At 44.8% G+C, this 19,240-nt stretch overlaps 1 protein-coding gene across 1 annotated transcript in view; it reads left to right on the top strand.

Annotated features, from left to right (window-relative positions):
- The window catches only part of LOC147097782 (intercellular adhesion molecule 2-like), a 97,164-nt gene extending 93,730 nt beyond the window's left edge, over nt 1–3,434 (top strand). Inside the window, exon 5 of the mRNA XM_085971431.1 lies at nt 1,100–3,434. Within this exon, the coding sequence (XP_085827557.1) occupies nt 1,100–1,236 (137 nt within the window). The 3' untranslated portion in view covers nt 1,237–3,434. The remainder of the gene's footprint in view (nt 1–1,099) is intronic.
- The last annotated feature ends 15,806 nt before the right edge of the window (nt 3,435–19,240 follow it).

Here is a 19,240-nt window from a genome sequence, read left to right as displayed (position 1 = left end):
GGGAGCGCAGGAGACAGGGAGTGCAGGAGACAGGGAGCACTGGGGCCAGGGAGCGCAGGAGACAAGGAGCACAGGAGACAGGGAGCGCTGGGGACAGGGAGCGCTAGGGACAGGGAACGCTGGGGACAGGGAGCGCTGGCGGCAGGGAGCGCTGGGGACAGGTCGCGCAGGAGACAGGGAGCGCAGGGGGCAGGGAGCGCAGGAGACAGGGAGCGCAGGAGACAGGGAGCGCAGGGGGCAGGGAGCACTGGAGACAGGGAGCGCAGGGGGCAGGGAGCGCAGGAGACAGGGAGCGCAGGGGGCAGGGAGCGCAGGAGACAGGGGGCAGGGAGCGCAGGAGACAGGGAGCGCAGGGGGCAGGGAGCGCAGGAGACAGGGAGCACAGGGGGCAGGGTGCGCAGGGGGCAGGGTGCGCAGGGGGCAGGGAGCACAGGGGGCAGGGAGCGCAGGGGGCAAGGGGCAGGGAGCGCAGGGGGCAGGGAGCGCAGGGGGCAGGGAGCGCAGGGGGCAGGGAGCGTAGGGGACAGGGAGCGCTGGGGACAGGGAGCACTGTGGGCAGGGAGCGCTTCGGGCAGGGATATCCGGCACCGATGGGACCGAGCTGGTGCCGTTAGATCAAAACTGCCGTAGAAACCAGCTCAGAGCTCCGTGTGAAGCAACAAACCCTGTTGCTTAGCTACAGCTTCGAAACAGTCGGCGCAGCTTGCAAGCGTCTAGCTGAAGCTGTTGCTTAGCTATGGAGACACTTGTAGAGCCAGGACTGGAGAAAAGAAGCAACGAAAAGAAAAAAAATTATCTGAACCGACTCCTGAATTTTGCTGGTAGATAGAGCTTTCCGGACGTTTAACCTCCGGATAAACGAAAGTTTCCTGTATACAGCATACCTCTCACCTGACATTCCCCATGAAGTAATTATTGATTACCTCCTCTGCAACAATTCTGGTTGCTTCCCACTATGTAAGATGGAAACACGAGAGAGGGTGGAGGCTGCAGCTCATCCACAATTTACAGGCTTATTCAGAATTTCCCAGTGGATGTAATGGTGCAATGAAAGCCTTTGTTATTTGGTTAACCATGTCCTTGTTTTCCTTTGGTCTAGGTCAAACTTCAGCCAGAAGTCTTGCAGCAATGTGCATCGGCCTGACCTCTGCGGCAATCGTAGCTGCAGCAGTGTTATTTGCCATGATCATTTATTGTCGAAACATGAGAAAGGAGCACCAAAAACAACAGAAGTAAAAATAGAGACCAATGTGCATGGTGTGATCTCAGAGCTGACACCATGTAAAGGATAAAGAGGGATTTTGTAAAAGGGCAATATAATGTAACACTGGTTTCTAATGTATCTCTAACCTGGAACTTCCTATATTCTGCTTGCACGTAAAACTACCACATTTGCAAAAGACTTCAGTAAGATACAGACAGGTTGGCACAACTGGGAGACAGCTGAAAGATGCCATTTCTAGAGTAAAACGCCCTAGCTGTCTCTGCCTATTGTGGTAAATAAAGGCTTTTAAACTAGCTAGCAGTATAATGGCCCTCCTCTGAACCTTTTCCAGAACCTCAATTTCACCCGCCATGTGAGGGGACAGAAACTGAATACGGTGTTCTAAATTTAGCCTAACCAAGAACAGTTTAATGTTATTTGTTTCGTATTGGATTGTCCTGGAAATACATCCTAATACTCTATTTACCTTCACTATAGCCTCTTGGTTGTGAACCTTAAAAGATTATTGTTCCATAATAATGAGGTCTTCCACCTACTCAACAATCTGACGTTCACAACCCTGCATGGTTTACACATGCTTTGTGTTAGCCCTACCCACTTGCAGGGGAGTCCAGGCCGAATGGCCTCCTTCTGTGCCATAAATTTCTATGATTCTATGATTTATCCTTCAACTAACACCTAAAAGCAGATTACCTAGTCATTATCATATTGCTATTTGTGGGATTTTGCTGTGCCGCGTTTCTTACAATACAACAGTGACTACACTTCAAAAATGTTTTTCATTAGCTGTAAAGCGCTTTGGGATGTCCCGAGGTTGTGAAAAGCGCTATATAATGCAAGTCTGCCTTTCGCTTGCATAATACTACATTTAACTATATTAAATGAGATCTGCCAGACATGGACCCTGTCTTTTGGAAGTCTAAGTACATAACATCATAGTGTTAACTATAGTCAACCTGGGTTGCAGTTCCTCAGAGAAGTCAAGGAAGTTGTTCAGGCAGGATCTTCCCTGTCGAAGGTCGTGTTGACTGCTGTTTACTAAGTTATTGTGGTACAGATAAACCTCAAGTTTACTCTTGAGAATTGATTCCAGCATTTTACACAAAATGTAAGTAAGACTAATGGGTCTGTAGTTGCCTGTCTGAATTTGGGCACTGCATTCGCCTGTTTCCAATCTACCAGTACCTCCCCGGTGTCCACTGACTCTCTCATAATGACTGTCAATGCCTTGCAAATCTTACGAGTCTCTCAGCACTCTGGGATGAATATCATCTCATCCTGGGGATTTATTTAAATCTTTTACTGTAGCTTGTCTAGGACTCCTATCTCATTTACATCTCACTTATTTCTGTATTATCCTAACACTGAGATCTAAATACTTCTGACCAGCACTCTTACTTCTTATTGTATTCTTACTGTATAAGAAATGCTTTCCCTGGTCTCACAGAAAGTACAGTGACTGAAGCTGACATCACTACAAGAGGTGTTTTTAGTTTGTTGGCGATGTCACCCTCAGGGGAAGATCTGACAGTAAAATTGATTCATTTCACTAATGTAATCATAGCTTGAGAACTATCACTTGTGTGACACTAATGACAACAGTCACAATATTCCTTCTGTAACGAGTGTTCAGTTACACAACATCATGCCCCAATAAAATGAGAACTCTTTGTGCTAACTGTTGTAACAATCACATTGGCTTCCTAGTTACCAATCGGGGTCAAGATCATATATTATAAATGTTTATATCCAGAGTCGCTGTTTATTCAGCAGGGTGAGAGTTACTCACTGATTAACTGTACTGATGTATAGTGAGGTACCAAACTCATCTGTTCTGACCCATGAAGGCACCAAGTTGGAGACCATGCAATTTCCCAAAGGGAGTGTTAACCCAGGCCACGTTTGCACACTGCCGAGCAGCTTGTTTTACGAAGCACAGGGGAGGAGCCAGGTTTCTGACCCACTCTCTCAACTGGGATGAGTACGTGGTGCTGATAAGCTCAAAAAGAGGAGGGCTGAAAAATGATTTTATATAAAGCAAAAGTATGTCGACTGTCCCAAAATATGGAATGGATTATTTTCCTTTTCTTGTATAATTTAGACTGTTGTGTATTTGTGTCTGTTTTGCATTATGATAAAAAAAATTGGATAACAGAAGGAAAAAAGGAAAAAATAAATAAAAATAAAACATGGAAATTGTTAGCTTTTATCACTAAAGTTAAGCCATTTTCATCAGTTACCTATAATGTTCATATTTTGTAGAAGCAACCAACAAAGTGAAACATAAATGATATGGTTTCAGGGAATAGGATTAATTCACCAAACCCGTGTTCCCAACCTAGAGCCAACTTGAAAAGGAGCATAGATTGGAGGTAGGGATACAAGACTCATGACCCTATTCTCTAATCCCTTTGAACCAAAGTGTTAATACTGAAATTCTGGGAGAATTAGTAAGGACTCACAGAAAAGCTGGGACAAAGACACACACACACACAAAATGTTTCTAATTAAGCCATAGGTTAGAATATCTGTCAAAATGGCAAACCTAAGAGGCTAAAAGTAAACAGTATCTGCTGACGCACAGAGTGGGCTGCACAGAGTGATCCTAAATGGAGTGCTTCTAGACAGAGTGCTAAATTGGGAATCTGGAGAGAATGGCAATTCGGAGCAGAGGGGGAAGGAGGAGAGAGCGAGAGGAGCGGCCGAAGATAAAGGTAGGCCCGAGAGCCTGGAGGGAGTGCGAGCGTCAGGGAGCGAGGTAAGTGATGTCAGCACAAGGGAAGGAGCTGAAGAGAAAAAACAAACAAACTGGTAAGTAGCTGGTGATTGTTCTTTTTTAAACTTGAGTTAGTTAATAATCTATTAAGTAGAGGCTTGACAGGGCACCTCAGTCTCGTGGAATGCACATCGTCTGCATTGTGGGAACTCCAGGATGCTGCCAGTGTCCTGGACAACCATGTGTGCAGGAAATGCTGTCAGCTGGAGGAGCTCAAGCTCCGTGATGCCACGGTCAACTAGTGGGGGGGGAGGTTCCTAGAGAGCAAATAATAAAAATGACAACAGAGAAGGTCATAGACTTAGGTAGCAGTGGGGAAATTAAAAACCAGAGCGTGTCAGGAAGGGGCAGAAGGTATGGAGTAAAAGGTAAAGTAATAAAAAGGGCAAAAGCAGGAACTAAGTGTCACAAAACATATTTGAAAGTTCTCTATCTGAATGCACGTAGCATTCGTAACAAAATAGACGAGTTAATGGCACAAATAACTACATATGTGTATTGTGATAATAATAACTTCCGGGAAGTTATGTCATCACTTTCTGTGAACTGTGAACTATGAACTATGAACTTGGTACATACATCACTTCCTGTCATATGTCACTTCCTGTTGGACTGGTATAAATACTGAACTATTCAGTATTGTAAGAGGCTTTTACCAGAGGCATGGTGAAGACCTCTCTTGTATATAGTGTGTTTATAAGTTGCTTAAAGCTTACTTTAAAGTTACTTGATGAGTGAGACTCCTTTTTCTTACATCAATTTAAGCAACTTAATATTTACACTCACAAATATTAGACCTTCGGACAAACTCGGAGTTAAGGATCCAAGGAACCACCCATCATGGAGAGAATCCTTAGACCTATTCGTCTGGACTTGAACCCGAACACACCAGCAGCTGGCAGGGTATGGAAGCATTGGTACCGTACTTTTGAGAATTTTCTGGATGAATGTAAAGCGGATGCTCCTACTAGACTGAGGATACTTATCAACTATGTGACCCCAAAAGTGTTTGAATATGTTGATGAATGGGATAATTACGATGAGGTGATTCGGGCACTTAAGAAACTGTATGCCAAGACTCCAAATGAGGTCTATGCTAGACATCTACTGGCCACAGCCCGACAAGGGCCAGGGGAATCGATTAACGAATTCCTTCAAGAACTTCGCAGGCTCAGCATAGATTGTAACTTTCAGGCAGCCTAAGCTGAGCTGTACCGCGAAGAAATGATTCTCGATGCTTTCATCTGCGGGATTGCCTCTCCATTTATACGCCAGCGTCTACTAGAAAGTAAAACACTTGAGCTACAAAAAGCTTTTGACCTAGCTTGTTCTCTGGATTTGGCAAAGAGAAATGCAGACCTCTATCAGCTGCCCAGATCTCGATCTGCTGCTGTAACTGCAACCAGACAATTCAAGCGGTCTCAGGTGAACCCTATCATGGGGGAATCTAATTCTGATAATTCTGATGAAGAAGAGGAGGATGACCCCACTTTAGCAGCCTCTTGGCAATCTAGGAAGGAATGCTTCTTTTGTGGAGATGCTTTTCACCCTAGGAAAACCTGCCCTGCTCACAATGCAATCTGCAGTTATTGCAACAAAAAAAAAGGACACTTTGCTAAAGTTTGCCTATCAAGGGCCTCTACGAGGGCCAATCCAGCTAAGGCCTACCGAACTGCCCCAATTAGGGCCTATCAAGATGCTCCAGCTAGGACCTATCAAGCTTCCTCTCGAGCTCTCTCCCGAAGAAGCACACCGAGAGTTTTAGCCACTCTCTGTGCAACGACACCAATTACAGCTGCTTGCCCACAGAACCTGTCTCATGCAGCTACAAAAGTTTCAATTAAAGGGCATACCTTAGATGCCTTAATTGACTCAGGAAGTACTGATAGTTTCATTAAAGAACAGATTGTTGCGAAGTTGAAACTACATGTCTTCCCATCGGACCAGGCAATTGCGATGGCTCAGTCATCACTTAATACCAGAATCTCCGGCTTTTGTATTGTTGATATGACACTTAATGGTCGCATGTATCCCTCCACCCGACTTTCGGTACTCAAGGACTTATGTAGTGATCTCCTCTTAGGGCTGGATTTCCAGAAACAGCATAAGAAACTCACGATTGAGTTCGGCGGATCCAAGCCTGGTCTTACTATTTCTAATATACCGTCTAAATTATCGTTTTGTGCATTATCAGCAGCTTCACTGGATGAACCCTCATTATTTGCCAGTATTCCGCCTCGATGCAAACCAATAATAACGAAATCGCGGCGCTTTAATCAGGAAGACCAATCTTTTATTGAGGCTGAAATCACTCGACTTCTAGCAGAGGATATCATCGAACCATGTTCATCGCCCTGGCGGGCTCAAGTCGTCATTGTCAAGAACCCTCTAAAATCTCACAAACAACGACTATGCATTGATTATTCGCAAACCATCAATCAATATACCAACTTGGACGCCTACCCATTGCCATGCATTGATGATATGTTTAATAAACTGGCCGAATACAAAGTGTTCTCAACTTACGACTTAAAAAGTGCCTATCATCAGGTATCCTTGAAGGTCTCAGATAAGCAGTACACGGCCTTTGAGGCTAATGGACGGCTGTACCAATTTTGTCGCCTCCCATTCGGGGTTACTAATGGAGTGGCTGTCTTCCAACGGGCAATGGATGGCCTGGTTAAGCAGGAAAACCTAAGGGACACTTTCCCCTATCTTGATAACATTACCATTGCAGGTCACGATCAACAGGAACACGACGCCAACCTCCAAAAATTTCGGGATGCCCTCCATCGCCGTAATTTAACCCTGAATGAATCCAAATCTGTTGAGTCGCAACCGACCATCAACATCCTTGGCTACTGCATAGGCAATGGTATCATTAAGCCAGACCCAGAAAGACTTCGCCCGCTCCAAGAGCTCCCGTCACCTAAGAATCCGGCTTCTTTACGTCGGGCTCTCGGTCTGTTTGCATACTACGCTAAATGGATTCCTCATTTTTCAGACAGAATCCAACCCTTGCTGCATGCGAGATCATTTCCATTGGAAACGGCGGCTGTTGCAGCCTTTAACCTTCTCAAAAAACAGTTGGAGAAAGCGGCTCTTCACTCCATTGATGAGAATCTCCCTTTCATAGTCGAATGTGATGCCTCGGAGGTGGCGATCTCGGCTACTCTAAATCAGGAAGGTCGTCCTGTAGCATTTATGTCCAGGACCTTACAAGGTGCCGAGCTACATTATCCTCCGGTTGAGAAGGAAGCCACAGCCATCATAGAGGCAGTACGGAAGTGGAACCATTTTCTAGCTCGCCAGCACTTTACATTAATTACGGACCAGCGATCAGTCGCCTTCATGCTCGATAATCGGAAACGAACCAAAATTAAGAATAATAAAATACAACTTTGGAGGATGGAGCTGGCCTCTTTTGGTTATACCATTCACTATCGACCTGGCAAGGAGAATGTGGCCCCGGACACCCTCACACAGGCATTCTGCTCCACTATGTCATCCTCTACTCTCATAGATGTCCATAATGGATTGTGTCATCCTGGCATTACGCGCATGCTACATTTCGTACGATCACGGAATCTCCCTTTTTCTACTGGAGATGTAAAGAAAATATGCTCAGAATGCCGGCTTTGTGCGGAATTAAAACCTCAGTTCTTCCGCCCCTCTGATGGTATACTCATACATGCAACCCAACCGATGCAACGACTTGGCATTGATTTTAAGGGCCCAGTGCCCTCTTCAACTCGGAACACATATTTGCTCACCATGATTGATGAATATTCACGTTTTCCGTTTGCCTTCCCCTGCTCCAATATGCTGGCGTCCACAGTAATCTGCTGCCTTGAGCAGGTATTTTCTCTCTGTGGCATGCCGGCTTATATTCACTCAGATCGGGGTCCATCCTTTATGTCAAAGGAACTCAAGGACTACCTCTCAGAATGGGGAGTTGCTACAAGCAAAACAACACCATACCATCCCATCGGAAATGGGCAGGTAGAGAGGTATAACGGTATCATCTGGAATTCCGTACGTCTCGCTTTAAGATCTCGGGGCCTACCAGACCAGCAATGGGAAGCAGTGCTTCCGGATGCATTGCACTCTATACGGTCCCTGCTTTCTACAGCCACAAATACTACACCTCATGAGCGGTTCTTTGGATTCCAGCGTCGCTCATCTCATGGGACATCACTCCCGTCTTGGCTAACTACTCCTGGACCTGTATTACTCCGAAGATACGTTCGGACGTCTAAAAATGACCCTCTCGTAGACGAGGTCGAACTAACCGATGCCAACCCCACCTATGCAAACATACGATATTCCGACGGCCGAGAATCTACCGTATCATTACAGGATCTGGCTCCCTGCCCACCAGGACCTAGTGGGACATCGGGTGATGGCATTTCACCAGGAAACTCTTGGGACCTATCGGGTGCCCCTCTCCAGGATCCTGATCGGACACCAACTACCTTGGTGCCGGTAGAACCCCGTACTCAAAGTTGCGACCCTCCCAGTACCGCGCACGAAAGTGCTGATCCGCCACAGACCAGCTCTGCACCTCCCTCTGAACGGAGGCAGACCGACTTTAAGAACATAAGAACATAAGAAATAGGAGCAGGAGTAGGCCAATCGGCCCCTCGAGCCTGCTCCACCATTCAATAAGATCATGGCTGATCTGATCCTAACCTCAAATCTTCTATCACTCTGCATCCACCCGAACCCATGTGATCTCCCGGGAGAGGCGAAAAACCAAATAAAGACCCAATGGCCAATTTGGGAGAAAAAAATCTGGGAAATTCCTCTCCGACCCATCTAGGCGATCGAAATTCTTCCAGGAGATCACTCTGTCCCTATATTTTCTACAGTACTTACCTTCTGTAAAGGCGATCTCCACCCCAGCCAGGAACAGGAATAAAACCATCTCCTGAAATCTAACACAGAATTAGAACACAGTAGGAGCAGAACAAGGCTACACAGCCCCTGGGCCCACTCCACTACCCACAGGGCCATGACCATTCCGAACCTAGACTCATGTCCAATTTCCTGCCCGCTCCCCGTAACCCTTAATTCCCTTTACTTCCAGGAAACTATCTATTTCTGTTTTAAATTTATTTAATGATGTAGCTTCCACAGCTTTCTGGGGCAGCAAATTCCACAAACCTACCACCCTCTGAGTGAAGAAGTTTCTCCTCATCTCAGTTTTGAATGAGCTGCCCCTTATTTTAAGATTATGCCCCCTAGTTCTAGTTTCACCCATCATTGGGAACATCCTCACCGCATCCACCCGATCAAGCCCCTTCACAATCTTATATGTTTCAATAAGATCGCCTCTCATTCTTCTGAACTCCAATGAGTAGAGTCCCAATCTACTCAACCTCTCCTCATATGACCACCCCCTCATCCCCGGGATTAACCGAGTGAACCTTCTTTGTACTGACTCGAGAGCAAGTATGTCTTTTCTTAAGTATGGACACCAAAACTGTATGCAGTATTCCAGGTGCGGTCTCACCAATACCTTGTACAACTGCAACAATACCTCCCTGTTTTTATATTCCAACCCCCTAGCAATAAAAGCCAACAATCCATTGGCCTTCTTAATCACTTGCTGCACCTGCATACTAACTTTTTGAGTTTCGTGCACCAGGACCCCCAGATCCTTTTGTACTACAGTACTTTCCAGTTTCTTGCCATTAAGATAATAACTTGCTCTATGATTTTTCCTGCCAAAGTGCATAACCTCACACTTTCCAGTATTGTATTCCATCTGCCAAATCTCTGCCCACTTACTTAGCCTGTCTATGTCCCTTTGCAGGTTTTTATGTCCTCCTCACTCACAACTTTCCGTCCCATCTTTGTATCATCTGCAAACTTTGATATGTTACACTCGGTCCCCTCCTCCAAATCGTTAATATAGATTGTAAAGAGTTGGGGACCCAGCACTAACCCCTGCGGAACGCCACTAGTTACTGGTTGCCAATCTGAGAACGAACCATTTATCCCAACTCTCTGCTTTCTGTTAGAGAGCCAATCCTCCACCCACGCCAGAATATTACCCCCAATCCCGTGATTTTTTATCTTGAGCAATAATCTTTTGTGTGGCACCTTGTCAAATGCCTTTTGGAAGTCTAAATACACTACGTCCACTGGTTCCCCTTTATCCACCCTGTATGTTACTTCCTCAAAAAACTCAAGCAAATTTGTTAAACATGACTTCCCCTTCATGAAACCATGCTGAGTTTGTCCTATTAAATTATGTTTATCCAAATGTCCCGTTACTGTCTCCTTAATAATGGACTCTAACATTTTACCAACCACAGATGTTAGGCTAACAGGTCTATAGTTTCCAGCCTTCTGACTACTACCCTTTTTAAATAAGGGTGTTACATTAGCAGTTTTCCAATCTGCCGGGACCTTTGCTGAGTCCAGTGAGTTTTGGAAAATTATTACCAATGCATCCACAATCCCTACCGCTACTTCCCTCAAGACCCTAGGATGCAAGCCATCAGGTCCAGGGGATTTATCCGCCTTGAGTCCCATTATTTTACCAAGTACCACTTCCTTAGTGATTTTAATCGTATTTAGTTCCTCCCCCCCTAGAGCCCCCTGTTTGTCCAGTGTTGGGATATTCTTAGTGTCCTTTACTGTAAAGACTGATACAAAATAATTGTTCAGTGTTTTTGCCATCTCCATGTTTCCCACCATTAATTTCCCAGTCTCATCCTCTAAGGGACCAACATTTACTTTAGCCACCCTTTTTCTTTTTATATAACTATAGAAACTTTTACTGTCTGTTTTTATATTTTTACTAATTTACTTTCATAATCTATCTTCACTTTCTTAATCAATCTTTTTGTTATTTTTTGCTGTCTTTTAAAGACTTCCCAATCTTCCATCCTCCCACTAGATTTGGCTACCTTATATGCCCTTGTTTTTAGTCGGACACTATCCTTAATTACTTTACTTAGCCACGGATGGCTATCTTTTCTTTTACACCCTTTTTTCCTCAGTGGAATATATATTTTTTGGAAGTTGTAAAATAACTCCTTAAATGTACACCACTGGTCATGTACCGTCTTACCCTTTAATCTATTTTCCCAGTCCACTCTAATTAATTCCGCTCTCATACCTTCATAGTCTCCTTTATTCAAGCTCAGCACGCTTGTTTGAGATCCAACCTTCTCACCCTCTAATTGAATATGGAACTCAACCATGTTATGGTCACTCATTCCAAGGGGATCCTTTACTAGGACATTTTTAATTAATCCTGTCTCATTACACAGGACCAAATCTAAGGTTGCTTGCCCCCTGGTCGGTTCAGTTACATACTGCTCAAGAAACCCATCCCTAATACACTCAATGAACTCTTCCTCAAGGCTGCTCTGCCCAATTTGATTTGTCCAGTTAATATGATAATTAAAATCCCCCATAATTATAGCTGTTCCCTTATTACAAGCCTCAACTATTTCCTGATTAATACTCCGTCCAACAGAGTTGCAACTGTTCGGAGGCCTATAGCCTACACCCACTAGTGTTTTTTTCCCCTTATTATTCCTTATCTCCACCCAAACTGTTTCACTATCCTGCTCCTTTGACCCAATATCATTTCTCTGTATTATAGTGATTCCTTCCTTTATTAACATAGCCACCCCACCTCCTCTCCCTTCCTGCCTGTCCTTCCTGATTGTTAAATAACCTGGTATGTTTAATTCCCAGTCATGGTCACCCTGCAGCCATGTTTCTGTAATGGCCACAAGATCATACCCATATGTCATTATTTGTGCCGTTAACTCATTCATTTTGTTACGAATGCTAAAGAACTTTCAAATATGTTTTGTAACACTTAGTTCCTGTTTTTTCCCTTTTTAGTACTTTACTTTTTACTCCATACCTTCTGTCCCTTCCTGACACATTGTTTTTTAATTCCCCCACTGCTACCTAAGTCTATGACCTTCTCTGTTGTCATTTCTATTATTTGCTCTCTAGAAACCTCCCCCCCACTAATTAGTTTAAAGCCCTCTCTACAGCCCTAGTTATATGATTCGCCAGGGCTCTAGTCCCAGCACTGGCCAAGTGGAGTCCGTCCCAACAGAACAGCTCCCTCCTGTCCCAGTACTGGTGCCAGTGTCCCAAGAAGCAAAACCCATTTCTCCCACACCAGTCTTTGAGCCACGCATTTAACTCTTTAATTTTATTTATCCTAGCCAAATTCGCTCGTGGCTCAGGTAATAACCCAGAGATTATTACCCTTGAGGTTCTGTTTTTTAATTTGACCCCTAGCTGCTCATACTCCTTTAACAGAACCGTCTTCCTTGTCCTATCTACGTCGTTTGAACCTATTGGGGCTCGTACACGAAACCATGATCTCCCCGACCCTGCACAGGGTAATCCAGGCCACACAGGCTCTGACCAATGGCCAACCGCATGTAAGCGGACCAGCGACCCTCTACGACGGGAACCCAAACGGGTGCGACTCTTCCTCGTTCGGCGGCTGCGGAACAAAAGGAAGACCACAGCCTTCTAATCCTGCAGGAGGGAAGAATGTGATAATAATAACTTCCGGGAAGTTATGTCATCACTTCCTGCGAACTGTGAACTATGAACTTGGTACATACATCACTTCCTGTCATATGTCACTTCCTGTTGGACTGGTATAAATACTGAACTATTCAGTATTGTAAGAGGCTTCTACCAGAGGCACGGTGAAGACCTCTCTTGTATATAGTGTGTTTATAAGTTGCTTAAAGCTTACTTAAAAGTTACTTGATGAGTGAGACTCCTTTTTCTTACATCAGGTATGATCTTGTGGCCATTACGGAAACATGGCTGCAGGGTGACAATGCCTGGGAATTAAACATACCAGGTTATTTAACGATCAGGAAGGACAGGCAGGAAGGAAGGGGAGGTGGGTGGCTATGTTAATAAAGGAAGGAATCACTGTAATACAGAGAAATGATATTGGGTCAAAAGATCAGGATAATGAAACAGTTTGGGTGGAGATAAGGAATAATAAGGGGAAAAAAACCACTAGTGGGCATAGTCTATAGGCCTCCGAATAGTTGCAACTCGGTTGGACGGAGTATCAATCAGGAAATAGTTGAGGCTTGTAATGAGGGAACATCTATAATTATGGGGGATTTTAACTATCATATTAATTGGACAAATCAAATTGGGCAGGGCTGCCTTGAGGATGAGTTCATTGAGTGTATTAGGGATGGGTTTCTTGAGCAGTATGTAACTGAACCGACCAGAGGGCAAGCAACCTTAGATCTGGTCCTGTGTAACGAGACAGGATTAATTAAAAATGTCCTAGTAAAGGATCCCCTTGGAATGAGTGACCATAACATGGTTGAATTCCATATTCAATTAGAGGGTGAGAAGGTTGGATCTCAAACAAGCGTGCTAAGCTTGAATAAAGGAGACTATGAAGGTATGAGAGCGGAGTTGAGTAGACTGGATTGGGAAAATAGATTAAAGGGTAAGATGATACATGATCAGTGGTGTACATTTAAGGAGTTATTTTACAACTTCCAAAAAATATATATTCCACTGAGAAGAAAAGGGTGTAAAAGAAAAGACAGCCATCCGTGGCTAAGTAAAGAAATTAAGGATAGTATTCGACTAAAAACAAGGGCATATAAGGTAGCCAAATCTAGTGGGAGGATAGAGGATTGGGAAAACTTTAAAAGACAGCAAAAAATAACAAAAAGATTGATTAAGAAAGGGAAGATAGATTATGAAAGTAAATTAGCAAAAAATATAAAAACAGATAGTAAGAGTTTTTATAGTTATATAAAAAGAAAAAGGGTGGCTAAAGTAAATGTTGGTCCCTTAGAGGATGAGACCGGGAAATTAATGGTGGGAAATATGGAGATGGCAAAAACACTGAATGGATATTTTGTATCAGTATTTACAGTAGAGGACACTAAGAATATCCCAACACTGGACAAACAGGGGGCTATAGGGGGGGAGGAGCTAAACACGATCAAAATCACTAAGGAAGTGGTACTCGGTAAAATAATGGGACTCAAGGCGGATAAATCACCTGGACCTGATGGCTTACACCCTAGGGTCTTGAGGGAAGTAGCGGTAGGGATTGTGGATGCATTGGTAATAATTTTCCAAAACTCCCTGGACTCAGCAAAGGTCCCGGCAGACTGGAAAACTGCTAATGTAACGCCCTTATTTAAAAAGGGCAGTAGACAGAAGGCTGGAAACTATAGACTGGTTAGCCTAACATCTGTGGTAGGTAAAGTTTTGGAGTCCATTATTAAGGAGACAGTAACAGGACATTTGGATAATCATAATTTAATAGGACAAAGTCAGCATGGTTTTATGAAGGGGAAGTCATGTTTGACAAATTTGCTGGAGTTCTTTGAGGAAGTAACATATAGGGTGGATAAAGGGGAACCAGTGGACGTAGTGTATTTAGACTTCCAAAAGGCATTTGACAAGGTGCCACACAAAAGATTATTGCTTAAGATAAAAAATCACAGGATTGGGGGTAATATTCTGGCATGGATAGAGGATTGGCTATCTAACAGAAGGCAGAGAGTTGGGATAAATGGTTCATTCTCAGACTGGCAATCAGTAACTACTGGTGTTCCGCAGGGGTCAGTGCTGAGTCCCCAACTCTTTACAATCTATATTAACGATTTGGAGGAGGGGACCGAGTGTAACATATCAAAGTTTGCAGATGATACAAAGATGGGAAGGAAAGTAGTGAGTGAGGAGGACATAAAACACCTGCAAGGGGACATAGACAGGCTAGGTAAGTGGGCAGAGATTTGGCAGATGGAATACAATACTGGAAAGTGTGAGGTTATGCACTTTGGCAGGAAAAATCGTAGAGCAAGTTATTATCTTAATGGCAAGAAACTGGAAAGTACTGAAGTACAAAGGGATCTGGGGGTCCTGGTGCATGAAACTCAAAAGGTTAGTATTCAGGTGCAGCAAGTGATTAAGAAGGCCAATGGAATGTTGGCTTTCATTGCTAGGAGGATAGAATATAAAAATAGGGAGGTATTGCTTCAGTTGTACAAGGTATTGGTGAGACCGCACCTGGAATACTGCATACAGTTTTGGTGTCCATACTTAAGAAAAGACATACTTGCTCTCGAGTCAGTACAAAGAAGGTTCACTCGGTTAATCCCGGGGATGAGGGGATGGACATATGAGGAGAGGTTGAGTAGATTGGGACTCTACTCATTAGAGTTCAGAAGAATGAGAGGCGATCTTATTGAAACATATAAGATTGTGAAGGGGTTGGATCGGGTGGATGCGGGGAGGATGTTCCCGATGATGGGTGAAACTAGAACTAGGGGGCATAGTCTTAGAATAAGGGGCTGCTCTTTCAAAACTGAGATGAGGAGGAACTACCTCACTCAGAGGGTGATAGGCCCATGGAATGTGCTGCCCCAAAAAGCTGTAGAAGCTACATCATTACATAAATTTAAAACAGAAATAGACAGTTTCCTAGAAGTAAAGGGAATTAAGGGTTACGGGGAGCGAGCAGGAATTTGGACATGAGTCTAGGTTCGGATCGGTCATGGCCCTGTGGGTAGCGGAGCGGGCCCAGGGGCCATGTAGCCTGATCCTGCTCCTATTTCGTGTGTCTAATTCTGTTAGATTCAGGAGATGGTTCTGTGATAGTAGATTGGCAGTTAGGATCAGATCAGCCATGATCTTATTGAATGGCGGAGCAGGCTCGAGGGGCCGATTGGCCTACTCCTGCTCCTATTTCTTATGTTCTTATGTTCTTAGGATGTCACTGAGCGGCTGCAGAACATTCTGAGGTGGGGAGGAAGGTACCAACAACATAGGTAGAAAGAGGGATGAGGTCCTGCAGGCAGATTTTAGGGAGCTAGGAAAGAGATTAAAAAGCAGGACCTGGATTACTCCCGGTGCCACGAGCTCGTGAATATAGAAATAGGAGGATAGAGCAGATGAATGCGTGGCTGGAGAGATGATGCAGGAGGGAGGGCTTCAGATTCCTGGGACACTGGGACCGGTCTGGGGGAGGTGGGACCAGTACAGGCCGGACGGGTTGCACCTCAACAGAGCCGGTACCAATATCCTCGTGGGGGGTTGGGGGAGGGGGGTTGCTAGTGCTGTTGGAGAGGGTTTAAACAAAGTTGGCAAGAGGATAGGCACCAGGATGTAGCATTAGAAAAGAGAAACAAAGTGCACAAAGGATTGGGAGAGACAGGTAGCACTAGAGTAAGAAATAGTAAGGTATTAGGTGGGGTCAGACTAAGACAGAATACAAGAAGGTCTAAGATAGGTTTACAGTGCATGTGTGCAAACGCATGAAGCGTGGTAAATAAGGTTGGTGAGCTGCAGGCGCAAGTAGCCACATGAGAAGATGATGTCGTGGCGATAATAGAGACCTGGCTCAAAAAAGGACAGGATTGGGTTTTAAATATTCCTGAATATAAGGTGTTCAGAAAAAATAGGGAAGGAAAAAGGAGGTGGGGTGGCAGTGTTGGTTAAGGAGAATGTTACAGTGCTGGAGAGAGAGGATGTCATGGAGGGGTCAAAGACAGAATCTATTTGGTTAGAGTTAATAAATAATAGAGGTGCCATTACACTACTCGGTGTATTCTATAGGCCACCAACTAGTGGGAAAATATGGAGGAGCAAATTTGCAGAGAAATTACAGAGAGATGCAAGAACTATAGAGTAGTGATAATGGGCGACTTCAATTATCCTAATATAGACTGGGATAGTAATAGTGTAAAGGACAGAGAGAGGGAAACATTTCTGAAGTGTGTTCAGGAGAACTTTCTTCATCAGTACATTTCTGGCCCTACGAGGAAGGAGGCATTACTGGATCTGGTTCCGGGGAATGAGGTGGGTCAAGTGGAGCAAGTGGCAGTAGGGGAACATTTAGGGAACAGTGATCATAGAATCATAAAGTTTAGATTAGCTATGGAGAAGGACAGGGAGCGATCTAGAGTAAAAAATACTTAATTGCAGGCAGGCAAATTTCAGTGGGTTGAGAACGAATCTGGCCCAGACAAATTGGAATCAAAGATTAGCAGGCAAAACTGTAATCGAACATTGGGCTGCCTTTCACAGAATCACAGAAACCCCACAGTGCAGATAGAGGCCATTTCGGCCCATCGAGCCTGCACCGACACATATCCCACCCGATCCCCGTAACCCCTACACCAACACATATCCCACCCTATCCCCGTAACCCCACGTATTTAATCCCCCTAACACTAAGGGTCAATTTATCATAGCCAATCAACCTAACCTGCACATCTTTGGACTGTGGGAGGAAACCGGAGCACCCGGAGAAAACCCACGCAAACACGGGGAGAATGTGCAAACTCCACACAGACAGTCGCCCGAGGCCGGATTTGAACCCGGGTCCCTGGCGCTGTGAGGCAACAGTGCTAACCACTATGCCACCGAGGAGATGGTTCGGGTACAGTCGAGTTACATTCCCACAAGGGGAAAAGGTAGAGCAGCTAAAGCCAGAGCTCCCTGGATGACGAAAGAGATAGAGAGTAAGATGAAGCAAAAAAAGAGAACGTATGACAGATGTCGGGTTGAGAATACAAGTGAGAACCAGGCTGAATATAGAAAGTTCAGAGGGGAAGTAAAAAAGAAAATAAGAGGGGCAAAGAGAGAGTATTGGAATAGATTGGCAGCTAACAATAAAAGGGAATTCAAAAGTCTTCTATAGGCATATAAATAGTAAAGGGGTAGTAAGAGGAGGGGTGGGGCTGATTAGGGACCGAAAAGAAGACCTACGTATAGAGGCAGAGGGCATGGCTGAGGTACTAAATAAGTACTTTGCATCTGTCTTTACGAAGGAAGAAGATGCTGCCATAGACATAGTGAAGGAGGAGATAGAGGAGATACTGGATGGGATAAAAATTGATAAAGGTGAGGTACTAGAAAGACTGTCTGTAAAGTAGATAAGTCACCAGGACCGGATGGGATGCATCCTAGGATGCTGAGGGATGTTAAGGAGGAAATCGCGGAGGTACTGGCCATTATCTTCCAATCCTCCCTAGAAATGGGGTGATGCCAGAGGACTGGAGAATTGCAAATGTTACACCCTTGTTCAAAAAAGGGTGTAAGGATAAACCCAGCAACTACAGGCCAGTCAGTTTAACCTCGGTAGTCATAGAGTCATAGAGTTATACAGCACAGAAAGAGGCCCTTCGGCCCATCGCGTCCACGCCGGCCATCAAGCCCTGTCTAATCTAATCCCATTTTCCAGCATTTGGTCCGTAGCCTTGTATGCTATGGCATTTCAAGTGCGCATCCAAATGCTTCTTGAATGTTGTGAGGGTTCCTGCCTCTACCACCCTTTCAGGCAGTGAGTTCCAGATTCCAACCACCCTCTGGGTGAAAAAGTTTTTCCTCAAATCCCCTCTAAACCTCCTGCCCCTTACCTTGTTATTGACCCCTCTACTAAGGGGAAAAGTTCCTTTCTATCCACCCTATCTATGCCCCTCATAATTTTGTATACCTCAATCAGGTCCCCCCTCAGCCTTCTCTGCTCCAAGGAAAACAACCCCAGCCTGTCCAGTCTTTCTTCATAGCTGAAGCGCTCCAGCCCAGGTAACATCCTGGTAAATCTCCTCTGCACCCTCTCCAAAGCAATCACATCCTTCCTATAGTGTGGCGACCAGAACTGCACACAGTACTCCAGCTGTGGCCTTACCAGCGTTTTGTACAGCTCCATCATAACCTCCCTGCTCTTATATTCTATGCCTCGGCTAATGAAGGCAAGTATCCCATATACCTTTTTAACCACCTTATCCACCTGTTCTGCTGCCTTCAGGGATCTATGTACTTGCACACCAAGGTCCCTCTGATCCTCTGTCTTTCCTAGGGTCTTACCATTCATTGTGTATTCCCTTGCCTTGTTAGTCCGTCCAAAATGCATCACCTCACACTTTTCAGGGTTAAATTCCATTTGCCACTGTTCCGCCCACCTGACCAACCCATCTATATCGTCCTGTAGCCTGAGGCTTCCCGCCTCGCTATTTACCACCCCACCAATTTTTGTGTCATCTGCGAACTTACTGATCATACCTTTTACATTTACATCCAAATCATTAACGTAGACCACAAACAGCAAGGGACCCAGCACCGATCCCTGCGGTACCCCACTGGACACAGGCTTCCAGTCACAAAAACAACCTTCCACCATCACCCTCTGCCTTCTGCCACTTAGCCAGTTTTGGATCCAATGTGCCAAGGCACCCTGG

The sequence above is a fragment of the Somniosus microcephalus genome, chromosome 31, assembly GCF_052327205.1.
Source record: "Somniosus microcephalus isolate GS21.2 chromosome 31, FLI_Smic_1.0, whole genome shotgun sequence".
Lineage (NCBI taxonomy): Eukaryota > Metazoa > Chordata > Chondrichthyes > Squaliformes > Somniosidae > Somniosus > Somniosus microcephalus.
The sequence above is the reverse complement of the archived record's forward strand: the minus strand, read 5'-3'. Positions and strand labels throughout refer to the sequence as shown.